A 19,147-nucleotide genomic window follows, 5' to 3' on the forward strand; every position below is an offset into this window, starting at 1 on the left:
CTCATAGGGTTTTTATAACTAGGGTACGAAAGCTCTGCCTTGCCGAAATAAGCTTCCTTGGCACATTGTTTTTATAACTATTGTGAGAATTCAAACATTGCAAGAGCGATCGGCGACTTGAGAAATCAGTTGGCAGTGAGCTTTCAAGCGGACAACAGGTGATCGCGAGCGTTCCGCGGCAAAGGTGAAAATCGCGCAAAAAAGCAAAAGCGGGTAAAGTCGCTCCGAAAACGCGCACTTCGTCTTGGGCAATCTGCGGTGCTTTCGGTGCTGCTGCAATCGCGAGTGAGAGGGCGATACACACGTCCAGTGGCCGTGCGAGTGAGAAGGAGCAACGCGCCTGCCCACGGCAATAAAGTTCGACTTGATTTTTGTTTTAATATGTGATGCCAATACACAATTCGACAATCGACCAAACGTGTTTACACTTAATTTTGCTAGCGTGATTTAAAGAAGAAAGCAAAAAATGCGCCTCCAGGGAGCGGATCTGGGGTCTATTCCAGTGCTGATCTTAGTCACCGCGTGTTTGTTCTACCAAACAACGGCCCAGGGGTTAGTATAACTCAGACTCACATCACCCTTACCGGTGACACATTGAAATAGCAAACAAAAAATGGAATCATATTTAAATGCCGTGAAATGACATCACTCCACTCCAGATGAAGCCAGGAAAACGAATGACTTAGGCGACGAACTCGACAGATGAGTGAGAATTTCGGGACACCGCCGCCACGCAGAGCTGTAATTAACAACATGTAATCAAGAAATTAGCCCCGGGTTTTATTACTGTCATAATAAGCTGACGAGACCGAAACAAGTCTGGAGATGAAATAACCCGAAGCCAACGCGATTTTTGGAGGCGAATTGGAGACAGCCTACGCATATTTAGCTGGCTAGGGTGATGCAAGGTGGGAAGATGCTAAAAAGGAAATGCATTCCGATGAAAAAGGAAAAAATGAGTCTTATGCAATGTCAGAAATGTTGCGAAATATTATAAAAATATAGGGATTTATTTAGAAATGTATACTTAGAAAAAGTTAGTTATTCCTTAACTTTTATTTTAACTAGAAATAATGTTTGGGATACTATAACTTTCCTAGGTTACTGAAGGCAAAGTTAATTTTGTAAAAGTCCTTAATCAATTTCTACAAGTATTTATTACTTCTTAATCGGTATCATTGTCTCATGCGCTCGATTCACCCTGATGCTGCTGGTTGGGGTGACACATAAACACGGTTTGCTACTTGTGTACCCATTTCCGATGGCTCACCTTGAAAGCTGACCAGTCGAGGCGATCTTATAATCACTTTGCGAATTTATTCAGCTCCGTGTGTACCAAGAACTGTGATTGATCGAGTAATGTCAGCCGTTCCACTGGAGGCGTCTACTTCTGGTGCTTTCCTCGTCATTCTTCCTATATTCATGATCTGTCATTGAGTTGGCTCGAGTTCAATCTGCTACCATATATGGGGCACTCATTCAAGGCTGGATTTTGCCCGAGCATGTGGGTGAATTTCAGTCAATTGAACCCGGATCGGAAAAGAAGAGATTGGCTATGAAAATCGCCTGGTTACAGTAGTTTAACACCCCATGGCAGAGTCAATCAGGTGAAACATCGCGACTGCAACTGGAAACTTGAAGCCTGCGCTTTGCGGCCAATTTGAGCAAAAGCGAAATTGTTTTTGCCATTTACCTGCTGGCTGAAAACCGTTTTGCGGCACCGACCACCGCCAGGGGAACCTGTTTTTTAGGCTAACAAGCGTGATATAAACACAAAAGAAAATGTTTTGGTGGGAACAGGTTAGACCCGCCACACCAATTGGAATTAGAACAGGCGCAAACTGTGAATTACGCCAAAAGCTGGCACAGTTAGGGAGCACTTCATAAATTTAGCAGTTTGGCTACCAACTAAACGAATAGCCCGAAACTTACAACCAAAAGCAGCAGGCTGTACTTGCCGCCAAAACGAGTACTTTATGGAAAAGCTAAATGAAAAACTAACTTGGCCTAAGCAACATTGTTTTATAACGCTCTTTATGGCGAGGTTTTAGAGTTGAGGGGACTGACAAATGATATCAAAAAATATAGTTTGGTTTTCTATTTCCAAATACCTTGAATGCTTTCTTATGATCCCAATTTAGTTACTAATTGTGTCAGATATGGCTTAAATAATAAATTCTGTTTTTATAATAGCCTAATAAGGTAGCACAAAATTACCATTATAACAAAACATTTTTAAATGAGATCCGATCCTCAGCTGCAGTTGTTTGATTCGGCTGATTTAAAAGTCCTCCAATTTCTGCATGATGAGAAAGAGCCAAAAGAAAACCACACAAAAATAGTTATAGCTCGAGCCACTCTGCCGCACTTCCCACAACCCCGACCCGAACCACCAACCACATCCAACCATTTCCGACAAATACCGCACCGCCGCGATTGATGCTGACCCGACCGGAGAGTTAAAGTACAATACCCTCTTTCGGGTTGGGGTATTGTCTTCCGTTAGACGCGTGAATGAATGGCGAAGAAAAGATTCAGATAGCACAACAGCATAGGTGTAATCCATTTATCTACGAACATTAAATCTGTAGCTCTTTTTGTTTGCTTTTTGTAGGGCAGTCGTTAGGTGAAGGGGTATTTTGTTTTGAAGTTGATACCAAAATTCCAAATCAATGGAAATTCATATGAAATATATAAAATATATTATAATAATATATGGTTATTTCAAATGTGTACTTCAGTGATTTTTCTACTTATCCCGCGTGCTTCTAGTATATATATCTTTAAAGTTTTATTCAACTGTTTCATTCGTGGAGTTTTTTCAAATTACCCTTCTCTAATTTTATCTGGCATTCTTAAAAATATTACAGGCTGTACTCTATTATTGCCCCGAATACACTGCGACCAAACTCTCAATTTCATGTGGCCGTGAGCTTGCATAATGCCCCTGAATCAGCCACAATCAAAGTGGGGATTCTGGGAAGCTCCTACACGGACTTTAAGACCGTGGAGTTGCGACCCTTTTCCACACAACTACTGCATTTTGAGGTGGGTGTAAGAAACAAATTATTTAGCAAAGTAAATCCATTAAATCTTAAATCACCTCTAGATTCCCGCCCTAAAAACAGACAGATATCGTCTCACTGCCGAAGGGCTGGGCGGAGTTCAGTTTACCAACGAGACCCAGCTGCACTTCGAGTCCAAGCAACATACGGTTTTGGTTCAGACGGACAAAAGCATCTACAAGCCCGGGGATCTGGTTCACTACAGAGTGCTAATTCTGGATGCCAACCTAAAGCCGGCTCGCGGTTATGGACGGGTGCATGTGGATATCAAGGATTCGGGTGACAATATTATTCGAAGCTACAAGGACATTCGGCTGACCAACTCTATTTACTCAAACGAACTTCGATTGTCCGATTATCCTCGTTTCGGGACCTGGTCCATAGTTGTGGAAGTATCGGAACAAACCCATACACAGACATTCGAGATACTCGATCATATTCTGCCCAAGTTCGTGGTAGATATAGATACTCCCAGAAATGCTATTTACAAGGATGGCAAAATAGCAGCCACTATCAGGGCGCAGTAAGTTTTCTATTTACCCACCTAAAGTTAATAAGATAATCATCTCCCGTTCTAAATAGTTATGCATTCGGTCAGCCAATTGTGGGTGAGGCCACCCTATCCATATATCCCACTTTCTTTGGCTCGCTCCAACCTTTTGTTAATGATCTCATTACCCGAAAAGTTGTGCCCATTGATGGCAATGCTTACTTTGAGTTCGATATAGAGAACGAGCTTCATCTGAAACAGGACTATGAGAGGCAGTATCTTCTGGATGCACTGGTTGAGGAAAAGTCTACGGGCTCGGTGCAAAACTACTCAACAGTCATGACCCTGCATTTGAATCACTACCGTGTGGAGGCTGTCAAAGTGCCCAGCTACTATATTCCCGGAGTACCCTTTGAAGCTACAGTAAGAAGTCAAAATATAATTACTTAAAACGTATGTAAAATTAAATATTTTCCAGGCTCGTATAGCTCGCAATGATGGCAGCCCATTGAGGGATTTTAATCCTCAGATCACCGCCTATTTGACGAACGTTTATGGCAGCAGTGAGATGTATAATCGTACTTCCTACAGTTTAGATGCCAGTGGCGAGATAAAGATGAAGTTTACGGTTCCCATCGGCGATCAGGACGAATTTCATTCCATTATTGTCGATTATCAGGGTGTGATTAGTGAGGTGGGAAAGATCCCGAGAAAACATCTGCACAGCAAAAACTACATTACTGCTAAGGTGTTGAACGACAGGTGAGTACAAATACGGATAATGATTATATAAAAGCATTTCTATTAACAAAAACATTTTCAGACCCACTGTGAATCAGGAAATATCTGTGGTGGTGCGCTCTTTTGAGCCGATTAAATACTTTATGTATCAGGTTGTCGGACGTGGCGATATTATTCTTTCTCGTAGTGTTGATGTAAGTTGAAAAGTAATAAATTCCTAAATATTTTTTTGATAGTTACTTATTACTACCTTTTAGGTGGCCGAAGGCACATTCCACACCATTAAATTCTTAGCTCCATTTGCAATGATGCCGAGGGCCAAGCTTTTGGTATACACTGTAGTAAATGGAGAGTTTGTTTATGATGAGCAGGTCATACAGTTTGAGGAAAATCTGCTTAATGCGGTAGGTGCCGTCGAATTTTACTTACTTACTTTACTTGATTCCATATAATCTAATATAGGTACAAATCGAGGCTCCAATCAGAGCGCCTCCTGGCCAAGATATAGATATAGGCGTTAGCACCAAGCCCTACTCTTATGTGGGTCTCATGCTGGTGGATCAAAATGCCAATGCCCTGAGGAGTGGTCACGACTTGACCCACAAAAGACTGATGGACGCCCTGCGTTCGTACGAACTGAACGATGTCAACACCCCAATGGGATCACCTGGCAAGGAATCTGGAGTGATTACAATGTCCAATACGGATTACTTCATCGAAAAGGAAGCTGAGAGCAGTCCGTCCTTGGGACGAGACGCTTCCAAAGGTCCCGAGGAGGACAAACTGACCACTGTGCGAAAGACAGACATAGGACCAGCCCATAAAATCGAAGTTAATACACTGCCTCCGGGCAAAGGGCGATACGCCTTCTCCTACACTCCGAAACCTTTTTGGCACAATCCAAGGGTTCATGTGATGCGCGATCCGGCGGATACGTGGCTCTTCCTGAACATCTCCGCTGGCAGCGATGGAAGGAACTTTATCCACCAAAGGATTCCCAGTGAGATGACTTCCTGGGTGGTTTCTGCTTTTTCCCTGGATCCTGTTAATGGCCTGGGACTGTCTCCGGCGAATGGCAAACTGGAGGCCTACAAAGAGTTCTACATAACCACCGAGTTGCCCTACTCCATAAAAAGAGGTAAGGTCTTGTTTGGGTAGTAAAAGAAAGGGAAATAATATCATTTTTGTTACCAGATGAACTCATCGCCATACCGTTTGTGGTGCGCAACAACAGAGACAGCGATCTGAGAGTGGAGGTGACCTTCTACAACTCGGCCCTGGACTTTGACTTCCCTCAGCTAGATCCCAAGGCCACCAATCAACCAAGTGAGTTAACCTTATAAGGCAACGATTTTGATAATATAAATACCTATTTATAGAGGTCGAGCTCTACAGACGTAGATCCCTGAAAGTGCCGGGAAGGTCCTCCCGATCGGTATCCTTCATCGTAACCCCCAAGAAAGTGGGTTCCCTTTTGGTCAAGGCAATGGCTGCCTCCTCCCAAGCTGGCGATACAGTAGAGCAAAATCTTCTGGTGGAGCACCCTGGAGCCACAGAGCGGGTTAACAGGGGTTTTTTTATCGACCTGAACTCAGAAAAGTCCCAGAATAGGAGGAACGTGACCATTGCGGTGCCAAGAAATGCCATTCCAGAATCTACACACATTGAAGTATCTGCTGTTGGCGATCTGATAGGCAGCTTGGTGGGAAATCTGAACGACCTAATCCTTCTGCCAACGGGCTGTGGCGAACAGACCATGGTCAACTTTGTGCCCAACCTAATGGCCCTACGCTACCTAGGGGTGAGTTAATATTATATTTTAATATCACCTATTTTATGTATCAAATCCTTTTCACAGCGCCTTCGCCAACTCACTCCGGAAGTGGAGCTGCGTGCCATGAATAATCTGGCAGTGGGCTACCAAAGAATTCTTTACTATCGACACGAGAATGGTGCTTTCAGTGCTTTTGGATTGGATGCCAAACGCAGTTCCACCTGGCTGACGGCCTATGTGGCCCGATCCCTGCGACAAGCGGCTCCCTTCACCCAAGTGGACAGCAATGTCCTGCAGAAAGCACTGGCCTATCTCGGCAGCGTTCAGTCGGCTAATGGTGGCTTCGAGGAGCGGGGCGATATCTTCGAGAGATTCGGCGACGACGGCATCAGTCTGACTGCCTTTGTGACCCTGGCTCTGATGGAGAATGTGGTAAGTCGAAGGGCGTTCATCCTAAGAATGACATATTAAAACAGTATTGTCCAGGATCTCTATCCGGAATACCGGAATAGCATCAACAAGGCGCTGGACTTTATCACCACGGGCTTGGATGGATCCAATAATCTGCATGCCATGGCCCTGGGCACATATGTGCTCTCTAGAGCCAATCATAATGCCAAGGCTGCTTTCCTTCAGCGATTGGACTCGTTGGCCACCAACAAGGGTGAGAATATACAATTTTATAAAAAATACTTTCATTAAAGTACTTATTTTCTAGATGGTCGCAAGTGGTGGAATAAGACGGCGCCTGCTGGAGAACAGCTGTCACCCTGGTACAATGCTACCCGTAGTGTAAACATCGAGATCTCCGCCTATGCGGCTTTGGCTCTGCTGGAGAACAACTTGGTGCGCGATGCCCTACCCGTCCTTGAATGGCTGATGGATCAGCGGAACTCCAGAGGTGGCTTTGTGGCTTCCCAGGATACGGTGGTAGCTCTGCAGGCACTCTTCATGTTTGCCGAACGCTTTTCGAGCCAGGGCAATAATCTTCAAATTGGTTTCCACTACGGAGAAGGCGCCGAAACCATTATAAATGTGAATGCTGAAAACTCACTGGCTCTGCAGTCAGTGGAGGTAAGTTAAGGAAACTACTTCTCTGTTCTTATATGAGTGATTCTTAACTGTTTTACTATCTAGCTACCCAACAACCTCAAAAACCTGAGCATTTCGGCCACTGGTCGCGGACTGGCGCTTGCCCAAGTGAGCTATACATATAACACGAATGTGACCAGTGCCTGGCCACGTTTTGTTCTCGATCCCACTGTGAATCGTAACTCCCACGCGGACTACCTCCATCTCTCGGCCTGCGCCAGCTTTGTTTCCGTGGCTGGCGAGGATGAGCAGCGCTCCAATATGGCCGTGATGGAGGTGCATCTCCCCAGTGGATTCGTCGTGGACAGGGATACACTTCCCACCCTGGAATCGAGTGAGCGGATCAAGAAGGTGGAGACCCAGAACAGGAACACCAAGGTGGTGATCTACTTTGATTACCTGGACAGGAGGGAGGTCTGCCCCACTCTGCATGCCTACAAGACGGTCAAGGTCACCAAACATCGACCTGTGGCCGTGGTCATGTATGACTACTACGACAATGGTAAAATGATTAATTTGGTTTTAATGATAATCATTCACCTAATTACCTTTCTAACTTCTAGCTCGTCGTGCCAGACAGTTCTACAGGGCCCCCAAGTCCAATATCTGCGACATTTGCGAGCACGCCAACTGCGGTGACCTCTGCGAAAAGGCCGAGAAACGCGAGTCCAAGCGACCTGATGACTACACCGCGATAGCGGGTCGCGGTGCAAGCCCTGACCTCAAGGCAATTCCACTCTTGTCGGTAGTGACTGCTCTGTTGGTCCTCTTGAAGACCCTCTGCTGTTGATGATGATGATATTGTTATTGCCACGCAATGTGGAACCAACAAGGAAATCGAAGCTTTAACAACCCACTCACATAGTACCTAAGCTAGCCTAATGAATGCCGTGAACTAAACCTGGTTTAAGTACATCTAACGATGTTAAAGTGTTGCCAATAAAATGTTATAACGTTTACTAAAACCTAAACAAAAGTTTTTTAATTTATTGGGGCTATTGTAAGGCATTTAAAATGAATTGTTAAATTAATTTAAGGTGTCTAAAAGTATGCAACAATCATTTTTACAATGTGATAGGTGTTGCACATCCCATGCGAACAAAATAGGCCTTAACTATGAAGTGCGATCGACTAACTAACCTAGTATCTTAAAACAATACGTATTTTTTCTACAACCTTAGGAACGTTACTTATGGAGTAAAGAGAAACGCAAGAGTCTCATTCTCCGCTGGTTTTCTGGAATATGTTTCCACATTTCTCCTGACAGATAAACATGAATATATACATTTGTTCATGTGTTCTTTCATTTTTTGACAGCGTACAAAAAATTGTCTAAAAATAGAACAATTTATACTCAAACCCCCATTGGCCTTAGTTCAGTATGGTAAATTCGGAGTGCAGCCTTGAGTGACAATGGCCAATCAACCGCCCCCGACGACGACACCGCACAAGAAGAAGCGCATCGAGCGGGACGAGAATCGTGGCCAGTGGAAGTCCAAGACGGAGTTCATTCTCTCGCTACTCGGCTATGCCATTGGCATTGGCAATGTCTGGCGATTCCCCTATCTGTGCTACCGCAGTGGCGGTGGTAAGTAATGCCCTACCCACGTAGCCACCCAACCAACCACCCACCATCCCACACATCGATGACTGAGCTCAAGCTCTTGCCACTTCCCAAAATAGCGCACCACAGCAGTGACGTCAGTAAATGAGTGGGCTGCACCGAGTGTGGCGGTGGTTATTTTTAGGCCATAGCTTTCGAGTGAAAGCTGGCAAAGCTCCGGCACTTATGATGGCCATTTGGCCAGGCGAACGGCGACGCCTTCGATAGCTCAGTTGGTAGAGCGGTGGACTGTAGAGTTTCCGAGGCTTGGTGATGCGAGTAGAGGATGAACTCTGGGCCAAACAATACCCTGGCCCAGAAAGCGCCTGCTCTTGTGCCATCAGTTACTGAATCGCGATATGTTGAAATCCATAGGTCGCTGGTTCAAATCCGGCTCGAAGGATACTTATTTTGGGGAGCTTTCATTATTTTTTTTTCCGGCTTATTAATACCTAATACCTTTCCTTAGCCGCCTTTCTTATCCCCTACATGCTGATGGTGATACTAGCCGGTATACCACTTTTCTATATGGAGCTCTTGATCGGTCAGTTTTCGAGCACTGGGTGTACGGGCATGTTCCGCATGACGCCCCTGTTGAAGGGAACCGGAATCGCTCAGGTGGTGGTGAATGCCTACTGCGTGTGCTACTACTCGGTGATTATATCGTACCCCATCCGCATGATCTCCTACTGCTTCTTCAAAAAGGTGCCCTGGGAGGACTGCGACAACCCTTGGAATACCGATGACTGTGTGCCGCCCAATGACGTGAGCCAATGAACTACCAAATTTATCGTTGTTAAAGTATTATTTTTGACTCCATAGTTGGGAAAGCATAACCATACTGATGGATTCAAAACTGCTGCCGACGAATTCTTTCAGTAAGTCCCTGAATTATCCTTTGATTAACTTTACTTTTTATAAAAAATATACTTATTCGATATACTTATTTGCCTTTGCTGGATTTTTAGTACACTAATCTATTGACATCTCCTCTCGCAGCCTGGAGGTGCTTAGGATCTCATCCGACATCTCCGATTTGGGTGGCATGGTGTGGCAACAACTTGTGAGCCTGCTGATCACCTGGATTATCGTTTACCTGTGCCTAATGCGCGGAATAAAGTCCGTAAGTCCTTTGGCTTAGAATGGGCTCCATCATCCATTATCCCACCAATTACAGGTGGGCAAGGTCGTGTACTTCACGGTGCCCTTTCCCTACGTTCTGCTGTTCATCCTGTTCGTGAGAGGAGTCACACTGCCCGGGGCCTGGATGGGCATCAAGTTCTACCTGTATCCCGAGTGGCATCGCCTGCTGGACCTCAAGGTCTGGGCCGATGCCGCCATACAGATGTTCTTCGGCTTGGGACCCGGCTGGGGTGGTATCGTCAACATGGCCAGCTTTAGCAATTTCCGTAATAATGCCAAGTGCGACGCGGTAATCATAGTTTCGATTAACGTGTTTACCAGCATTTTTGCGGGCTTTGTGGTCTTTGCCGTGCTGGGCTTTCTCTCGGGTAAGTTTCTTATCGGTGTGTGCGAGGCTCTTAAACTTCAGGTGTCGTCCATCCAAAGAAAAGTCGGGCATTCCCGTGGAGACGGTGGCCACTGGTGGAGCGGGACTGGCGTTCGTGACCTATCCGGAGGCCATAGCCATGCTGCCAGTGCCGCAACTCTGGGCACTCATGTTCTTCGTTATGCTTTTTCTACTGGGCATCGACAGTGTGGTAAGTTAGTGAGTTATCTAAAGATCTTTGGTGCCACTAAATACGCACCCATCCGAAGTTTGTACAACTGGAGGCTATCATGTCATCGATCTTGGATGAGTGGCCTTGGATAAGGCAGCACAAATGGAAACTAACGCTGGCATGTTGTTTCTTATTTTTCGGCCTCTCAACTATAATGTGCACAAATGTGAGTTCTCCCCGAGAATTTTGGGCCCTCTAAATTTCTTCACCTCTTATTTCAGGGCGGCATGTTTGTGCTCCAACTGTTCGACTGGTACTCCTCGGCGATAGCCGTTATTGTCATATGTCTGGTGGAAATAATTATGGTGGCCTGGATATATGGCATTAAAAACTTCATGCTGGATATCGAGTTTATGCTCGGTAGAAAACCAAGTCTGTACTGGAGGATCCTGTGGCAGATCATCACGCCCCTAGTCCTTATCGTGAGCTGCTTTCCCTTTGCTTCCCAAACCTTCGATTTCTTATAATATTGCTTATTGCTACCCTTCTCTCAGTTCATTCTCATTACCAGCATTGTGTTTATGAGGACGATCACCTACAACAACGTTTCGTACCCCCAGTGGGCCGTTTTGATCGGATGGGCCAGTTTTGTGTCATCAGTTATTTGGATACCGCTTTACATATTCTACATCATGATCCGCAAGCGGGCCACCTTGTGCGAAAGCCTGAAGAAGCGCCTCAAGCCCCTGGATTGGACGCCGGCGGATCCGCAAGATCGGGCGGACTACGAGGCCTTCCGGAGGCAGAGAAAAATGCCGGGATTTATGTCTGAGACAGACATGGAGAGCATCAAGTAGATTTTATAAATATATATATATTTGTAATATTGCGACATATGTTTGTGAAAATTCTGAAGGAACCACTTAGTTTAACAGATCAGTAAGCTGGTGGGTAGTCTCTGGGGTTCCTATAGCCTCCTCGTACTTCTGGCGATGCTCCATCTCAACCGGATACCACTCGGTTGGTCGGCAGGTGCGTCTGAGGCGATCGTAGAATGTTCCAGTGTTTTGGGAAAGGTAGTAGAGTCCGATTCCAGGTATTGCCAGAATGGGTAACCATAGCACAATAATGCACATTACGTGGAATTCTAGTGAGAGCCAAGTAAAGTGATTAAATAAGGACCATTTTACTCCCATGGGCTATAACAAAAAGTATTAGTCCAAACTATAATAACAAATTAGTCTAAAACAAACCAGGCAAATCACAAAAAAAATTGGAGCAATGAAGCGGAGTATAAAAATCTTCCAGGAGGCGAACGGTTGACCCAACATAAATTCAATATCCCGCTGGAACCGATCGCGGCCATATATCCACAAAACCACCAAAAGTAGCAGCAAATGTAGCAAGCTGTGCGAAAAAATGGAGTCGCCATAGAAAGCACAAAAGAAAACAATACCATGCTGGAATATAAGGAAAAGGAGTTATTTTACAAATGAAAGACAGGTTTTGAATGCCTTAGATATATAGTCCTACTTACGTTTGTGCAAAAGAAAATTGAACACACTGCAAGCCCACCAATAAGACCAAATGTAACTTCCTGTTTTCTCGCTCTAATTTCTTCAAACTCATCAAACAAACTTTGTAGGACGGTGAATATCTGCGTCGCCTGCAATGAAAAATGTATAATACATTTTATAAAGACTAGAAGAGCGGTTTTCCAGTTTGTCTCTTAATAATAATGCAAGTTTTATTTGTTTTAAATATAATATGTGTAAGTTTTCCATTATTAAAAATATTTATATAATTATACTCACTATCAAAATAACAGCTGCCATAAACAACGTAGAGTAGTAAATGATTGTCCACAAGTTTGGCCAATCCATGGTGGACAAAGCACTGGCACTAGACAAAATCATTACCCAAATATTGTTGACATTCGCATTATCTGAAGCTTCAGCAATCCCTGAAATCTTAAGCCATAAGTAAAAACTATAACAACTTAAAATAGTAGTTACCTTTAAAGTAGTGGTCCACCATAAAGGATACCAAGCCAAACATATTGTAAATAAATATTTGACCAAAGGAAATAATCCAACTGTACGACGTTATGTCGGCCTTGAACTCGTTAAAACTGGAGAGGGCTATCACAGTGCCCCAGCCAGCTCCAAACGCCTGCATAGCGATGAGATATGTGGAGGTGGAGCTATCCAACCAATCACTGGCTTCTGGAGCAGTATATCTATCTAGCCACGAAAGACCTCCTGGAAGGAAGAGGAGCCGCACAAAGCACACTAACAGGAGAGTCAGTGTCCCAATAACCATGTATCGTATCAATTTTCCAAACTTAGCCGTATCCGAAAATTTATAAAAAATAAATGCGATCACTGCCCAAACTATAGCGAATAATCCAATGAAACACCACGATAACTCATAGTCATCCTTACTATTTGGATATCCTTTTTCTCGCAGGCTGTCATAATGATTGCTGCAAAATTGAAGGGAAAGAGCCAGCTCTTTTTAAAATCAATCAAGAGAGGCAGCTACTAAAGCTAATCATGACATTAAAATTATAATCAAGCAGTTAACTACGTACTTACTTAAAGTAGAGCACGGAAGGAACATAAAGTTCCTTCTTATCTGTGTTGTTTTGATTTTTAGAATACTCGCTACTAATTGTCGAATTACATATCTTAAAGAACCAAGGAAGTTGTGTTATTTTTAAGTAACTCTACCTACACAAATTGCTTACTGTCGGTCGTCCAGGGGTCTCATTAAACCAGGATTTTAGGCCTTCGCAACTCCAGGGTAAAGTGGGTCGCAAGGAGTTTATTATGAACAAAAGCGGAATAGCAGCATAAAGGCTATAGTAAATGAGCATTGAGAGGCTTAGAATTACGCTGAGATATCCCATTCCTAAAAAGCCAATTTTAATATTATGCCATGAACTTCAATTTAGTCTCTCTAGGGACTTACCTTTGAAAAAAGGAGACAGGCGGAAGGCAGAGATAAAGCCGCTGCTGGAGAACTGACCCATAAAGGAGTGAACGAATATGATTGGAACCAAGTAAATTACCATATAGGTGAAGTAAATCAATATTCCAAGAACTAAAAAAGAGAGATTACAAAAACAATAGTAATAATTCTTTTCTAAGCTAAAAATGTTGACTTCAAACTTATTCGAAGCACTCTTCCATTTGACATTTTAGCTTTAATGGAACTAAATTGCAGTACAACAATCTGCTTGTATGAAGAGCAGTTTCGGCAAATGTCATACAGAAATACCCTCAAAAGCGCAACGCCCCTTAAAAGATTAATCTATCCCTGAACTTATTTGCCTTATAGTATACGCATGGCGTTACACAATTGTACTACTTACTGCCCAAATTGTAGTGCGAATAATATGTAAAATCAAAGACATCCAATTTCAGAGCTAATCCTACGCTGACAAATATATAGTCCGAAGGTCTTTCCCACTTTCCTCGATTGAGATCGGGGGAAAAGTGCTTTTGGCCAGTGCCATGAACCATATTCAATATCCAAAATCGCCGAGAAAGTGGACTTGTATAACGCTTTAATAAACGAATAAGTAATCTGAGTTTGTACGCTGGTGCAAGTATTATTATTCTTTTTTGAACGATTCACGAGCGTTTTACTTTGAATAGGCAGACCTATTAGCAGAACCGATGCCGGAGAACTGAATCCGTACTCGAGTACCAGTCGCTGCTCAGCTCATCGCACGGGACAGAGATGCTCAACTACTTATTATATTCCGGGGGTGTCGCAGAAATCTCTTCCATTCCATGTGCATAAAACATTGCATGTGCATTGACAATTTATTGCTGTATGTGACCTGTAGAAAGAAGCGATTCCGACCCCATAAAGTAAATATATATTTGATCATGTTCACTAGCCGACCCGATCTAGCCGTCCGTTTGAACGCTGAGATCTCAAAAACTATAAGAGCTAGAGGTGTGGGAGTTGGGATGCAGATTCCTGGGCTTCCTGCGCAAGCTTAGTTGCCACGCCTACTCTAACGCCCACAATTTGCGAACATTTGTAGCGCTGAAATGTTTTTGTTTCATTAATACCTATCGACTGACCTAAAAAAATTTTTGCAACGCCCAAACTAACGCCCACAAATGGCTAAAACGTTTAAATCTTTCTGTCGGTCGACAGACATACATTACCTTACATTACCATATATTGAAAAAGCGGGTAATATGTCTCTATCATATCTCCATTTATCTTTTGTTTAAACTTTAGACTGACGGTTTCACACCATTCAAACAGTGGACTTTGAAATAAATATTATTAAGTAAGTACAAATTTATTTTGAAATTTGACTTCTTCGATACCTTAATAAATTAAAAAGTTCTCTCGATTTGCAGCCCTTTTTGCATTCATAAAATTATTTCATACTGTTCCACATCTAATCTGATATCATCAACTTTTAAAATACCTTTAAAATTATTAAAGTTAAGATGAATAAGCAACACGAACGGTCTGCATTCACATACGAGTACATATTTTTATATTTATATGTTTACATACTGATTGCCTTAAGTTATAAACTGTAGCAACACGGATAGACAGCTAAAGCTACTTAGGCTTTGGGCTATATATATATTTTTTATATTTTGTACTGCTTCTTAGTTTAATCCTCGGTTACCCCGAAAAACTGATGGGTCATCTCAGTGTTTCCTACAGTTTCCTGGTACTGCTGGCGGTACTCCATCTCTACCGGGTACCAATCGTTGGGTTGAAAGATGCGTCTTAGGCGCCCGCGAAAGGTGCCTGGGCTCTGGGAAAGGTAGTATAATCCGTAACCAGGGATGGCCAGAATGGGTAACACTACCAGAATAATGGACATCCAGAGGACCACTGCTGGGAAGTAGGAGTGCTCCGCTTCGGACACAACACCTATCTAGTAGGAAAGCGCTACAAAATAATACTTCACAAATGTAAGTGCATAACAAACCAGACAAATCACTAAAATGATCGGAGCCACGAAGCGGAGTAAAAATATCTTCCAGGAGTCAAGCGGCTGCCCCAACATGAACTCAATATCCCGCTGGAAACTTTTTGGGCCGTATATCCAAAAAACCACGAAAATTAGCAATAAATGGAGCACAGTTTGTGAAAAAATAGCATCAAGACTCAATGCTGAAAAATGTATTATGCCATGCTGCAAGAAAGATTTTTGTTTTAACAATACGCAATAAAAAAGTATAATCTATACAGTTTTTAAGATTATTTCAAGTAGGCTTTAACCACAAAATTGCTTGTTAATAGTGTATATATATTTGTGAATAAAGTACTTACATTTGTGCAGAAGAAAAATGAACTAAATGCAAGGACACCTATAAGGCAAAAGATTACCTCCTGTTTCCTCACTCTAAGTTCATCAAACTCGTCAAACAAACTTTGCAGGACAGTAAATAATTGTGTTGACTGCAATGTACAAAAATATTGAAAAAGTTTTAAGAAATCTTGTAAAATACTAAAGATTGTTACTGAATAAATAGAATAATAGGGTAAACTGGTGATAATATGGAAATATACTAACCATGACAATAAGAGCTGCCATTAATAACATGGTATAATAAATAAGAGTCCACAGGTTCGGCCAGCCCACAGAAGACAAGGCAGATGCACTAGACAAAAACAATAGCCAATGGCTCTGAACAAAACTAGAAAACGAAGTATCTGCGTTTACTGAAACAAAGAATAGAATGATTAAGACAATCCTTAATTCACTGGCGGTATAAAATAATTTTAGCTTGATTCTTGAATATGGCTTTATTATTTGTGGAAAAACAAGAAAGAACGCTATAGTCGAGTGCCTCGACTATCAGATACCCGTTACTCAGTTTTACGGAGCATAAAGGAAACGGAGATATAAAAGCAGTAAAGCGATATTGTAAAGAGCCAATTACCCGCTAATTCAGTATATGGAAATGTGGGCGGCAAACTTTTTTTGACGTATCTTCCCTGCATGCCAAGTCCCACTGTTCATACGGACAGACGGCCGGACGGACAGACGGACAGATGGACGGACGGACAGACGGAGGGACGGACATGGCTAGATCAACTGGGCTAGTGAACCTGATCAAGAATATATATTAAAAGGTTGAAACCGGTTCCTTCTACTTTTTACATACATTCCGACGAGTCTTGTATACCCCTTACTTTACCAGTAACGGGTGTAATTGAGATTTAATTACCATGAAAGTATTGGTGTAGCATAGAGGACACCAAGCCAAACATTATGTAAATGAAGATCTGTCCAAAGGAAATAATCCAACTGTACGAGATTATGTTGGTCTTGAACTTATTAAAACTGGAGAGGGCTATCACGCTGCCCCAGCCAGCTCCGAAGGCTTGTAGAGCAATGATAAATGTTGACGTAGCTCCCCTAGCCATTGTATTTGAATAAATTCTCACATCTATCATTTGTTCCAAATATAATCCTGGAAGAAATAGAAAGCGCACAAAACACACTAAAAGAAGAACTAGGGTCCCAATAACCATGTTACGTATAAAGTTTCCAAACTTTGCCGTCTCTGAGAACCTATGGAATATAATAGCAATCATTGCCCAAGCCAGAGCGAAAAGGCCCACGAAGTGCCAGGATAGCTCATAGTCCCGACTAGCGGGCGCTCTGCCGTCTTTCAATGTTTCAAAATGGTTTCTATAAAAAGGGAGAAATCAGATAAATTCAGGGAGATTTGAATTTGGGCACAGTTTATACTTACTGAAAGTAGACTACAGAAGGGACATGAAAAATGGTTAATTCAAAGCTTGTTTCGTTATCAATCTTAAATGTTTTCGCATTCTCGGTCATATTACACGTCTTAAAATACCAAAAAATAATATTATTTCTGTATTCAATTTTTTTAAACAATTTCCTTACAGTCGATAGCTCGGAATCATTGTGCCACGACTTTAGGCCTTCACAGCTCCAAGGTAGAGTGGGCCGAAAAGAGTTGATAATAAAGAGGAGCGGAATAGCAGCAAAAATAGTGTAGTAAATGAGCATGGAGATGGTCAGGAAAACGCTGACATATCCCATGCCTAAATTTTAAGTTACGATATTAATATAAATTCCGTCCATTCTTGGTTCTTACCTTTGAAAAAAGGGGATAGACGAAAGGCGGAGATAAAGCCACTGCTGGAAAACTGGCCCATAAATGAGTGAATCACCACAATCGGAACCAAATAGATCACCATATACAAAAAATGCGGCAGCATTGTAATAACTAAGTTAAATGAATGAGTATTTAAAAGAAGAAATGACAGTAACATATAGCAATAAGTAAAGTTTTATTAAAATGTTTTATGTTTAAATTTACAAATCAATACTAGTCAATAAATAAATATTGAAAAACTCAAACTCAAATAATAAAATAATTTAAATACAAAACGTGAAGCCTGGAAGAACCTTTTTGTATTTATTAAATTAAAATCAATTCAAGTAAATCTTTATTACACATTAAGCATACAAAATACTTATTTAGGCTGAAAAGTCTTTGCGCCATGTGACAGTTAGGTTCAGAGAAAAAGCATTTACAGCGTAACGCCCTCAAATAGATTAGGTTAGCCTTGAAACTTTTAATCCAATATAAAAGTATTTAATTATTTTTATACTTTTCATCTACTTACTGTACGTATCAAAATAGAACCAATATGAGTCCACAAATATATCCATTTTGAGAGCTAATCCAAAGCAGGCAAATAAATAGTCCGAGGGTTTTTCCCACTTCCCTCGACTTAGGTTTGAGGAAAAGGGGGTTACCCCAATGCCATCCGATGATTTAGATACCATAATTCCACGCCAATTAATATAATATTAATATTTTAATATGTAAACACGCCCAGTATAAATTTAGTAATAGTAAAATTCTTTCGTGCGGTGTCGGTATGCTTTGTTTTAAATTGACGGACCAATTAGTAGAACCGATGCAGACGAACTAAATCCGGATCCGCTGATTAGACTCTGTTCTACCGGACTTACATGCTTTTGCCCTAACGCAGGCAGTAAATACTAAGTCGTTAATCATATACCAATTTTTAACAACTTTTAAGATTGTTTATACTAAAATCGTATTCGTTTTGGTTAAAGTTTCAGCACACTAAATTAATTTCCATTAATTCTTAAGAAGCAATTTATTTTGAGGGTGTGATTTAAACTGAAAATAGAAAGTCGAACATAATACCAGGTATGTTGCAGCTTTATAAATACTAAGTTTAATACAAAATTTAAGCTTAACGATTGCAATACTTTCTATGCAATATTTAAAAAATACACATTTTCCCCTGCATATTTTTTTAATAAGTGTTTATTGAGTTAAGCCTTAACTTAGACAAGAATTCTTAGCTCAATGATACATAATATTAATAAATTTTTAAGAGAAACATGTTCCTCTGTAAAATTTTAGGCACAATCGAAGACTGCAGTTTTTCTTATTACTTTAGTCGCTTTGGATAAATCTAGGGATTGTATTCACAATATAGGAGGATTGAGATAACGAACTTATATTTCTGAGAAGCATTATATATTTTTGCAATCTGAAAATAAAAACGAACATTTTTTATTGACAAAAGATTATGCATTTTTGAAATCTTCGCGCTTAAGTGTTAATAATCAAGAACTGTATTACTCATTTATGCGGTGTTTACTCTCTCGCTTGCAAAACTGCA

The 19,147-nt window shown here is 41.8% G+C and overlaps 4 protein-coding genes and 1 non-coding gene across 8 annotated transcripts; 3 read left to right on the forward strand and 2 right to left on the reverse strand.

Annotated features, from left to right (window-relative positions):
• The first annotated feature begins 125 nt into the window (after positions 1-125).
• LOC108033998 (thioester-containing protein 1 allele R1) lies at positions 126-8,138 on the forward strand. The gene is made up of 15 exons (XM_017108726.3): positions 126-552; positions 2,871-3,048; positions 3,110-3,588; positions 3,648-3,978; positions 4,034-4,317; positions 4,379-4,490; positions 4,554-4,700; positions 4,759-5,434; positions 5,491-5,622; positions 5,676-6,097; positions 6,155-6,502; positions 6,557-6,734; positions 6,789-7,144; positions 7,208-7,664; positions 7,726-8,138. The coding sequence occupies exons 1-15, from the start codon at positions 467-469 to the stop codon at positions 7,950-7,952; spliced, it is 4,413 nt and encodes a 1,470-aa protein (XP_016964215.1). The 5' UTR covers positions 126-466; the 3' UTR covers positions 7,953-8,138.
• Positions 8,139-8,445: 307 nt separating this feature from the next.
• On the forward strand, positions 8,446-11,339 carry LOC108033297 (sodium- and chloride-dependent glycine transporter 1). 3 transcript variants are annotated; one of them, XM_017107564.3, is made up of 9 exons: positions 8,449-8,750; positions 9,235-9,530; positions 9,588-9,643; positions 9,765-9,888; positions 9,943-10,276; positions 10,335-10,486; positions 10,545-10,673; positions 10,729-10,929; positions 11,002-11,339. In XM_017107564.3, the coding sequence occupies exons 1-9, from the start codon at positions 8,576-8,578 to the stop codon at positions 11,302-11,304; spliced, it is 1,770 nt and encodes a 589-aa protein (XP_016963053.1). In that variant the 5' UTR covers positions 8,449-8,575; the 3' UTR covers positions 11,305-11,339. The 3 variants fall into 3 exon arrangements, 2 of the variants coding, with proteins under 2 accessions (XP_016963053.1, XP_050741180.1); XR_001768664.2 differs by lacking the exon at positions 11,002-11,339 and having other exon boundaries at positions 8,446-8,750; positions 10,340-10,486; positions 10,729-10,868; XM_050885223.1 differs by lacking the exons at positions 8,449-8,750; positions 9,235-9,530; positions 9,588-9,643 and having other exon boundaries at positions 9,765-9,884.
• Positions 8,984-9,168, forward strand: Trnay-gua (transfer RNA tyrosine (anticodon GUA)). The gene is made up of 2 exons: positions 8,984-9,020; positions 9,133-9,168. It is a non-coding gene; the product is annotated as a tRNA-Tyr (tRNA).
• Positions 11,312-14,122, reverse strand: LOC108033298 (sodium- and chloride-dependent glycine transporter 1-like). The gene is made up of 9 exons (XM_017107565.3): positions 13,824-14,122; positions 13,421-13,552; positions 13,197-13,360; positions 13,045-13,136; positions 12,463-12,932; positions 12,262-12,410; positions 11,985-12,113; positions 11,701-11,907; positions 11,312-11,646 (listed from the first exon to the last, which is right to left on the reverse strand). The coding sequence occupies exons 1-9, from the start codon at positions 13,972-13,974 to the stop codon at positions 11,371-11,373; spliced, it is 1,770 nt and encodes a 589-aa protein (XP_016963054.1). The 5' UTR covers positions 13,975-14,122; the 3' UTR covers positions 11,312-11,370.
• An 827-nt stretch (positions 14,123-14,949) lies between these two features.
• LOC108033492 (sodium- and chloride-dependent glycine transporter 1) lies at positions 14,950-18,401 on the reverse strand. 2 transcript variants are annotated; one of them, XM_017107832.3, is made up of 9 exons: positions 18,110-18,401; positions 17,575-17,706; positions 17,361-17,521; positions 17,203-17,300; positions 16,672-17,138; positions 16,014-16,162; positions 15,770-15,898; positions 15,426-15,632; positions 14,950-15,371 (listed from the first exon to the last, which is right to left on the reverse strand). In XM_017107832.3, exons 1-9 carry the CDS (start codon positions 18,270-18,272, stop codon positions 15,102-15,104), a joined length of 1,776 nt encoding a protein of 591 aa, XP_016963321.1. In that variant the 5' UTR covers positions 18,273-18,401; the 3' UTR covers positions 14,950-15,101. The 2 variants fall into 2 exon arrangements, with proteins under 2 accessions (XP_016963321.1, XP_043950152.1); XM_044094217.2 differs by having other exon boundaries at positions 17,203-17,521.
• Between the last annotated feature and the right edge of the window lie 746 nt (positions 18,402-19,147).

Source organism: Drosophila biarmipes, chromosome 2L (assembly GCF_025231255.1).
Source record: "Drosophila biarmipes strain raj3 chromosome 2L, RU_DBia_V1.1, whole genome shotgun sequence".
Lineage (NCBI taxonomy): Eukaryota > Metazoa > Arthropoda > Insecta > Diptera > Drosophilidae > Drosophila > Drosophila biarmipes.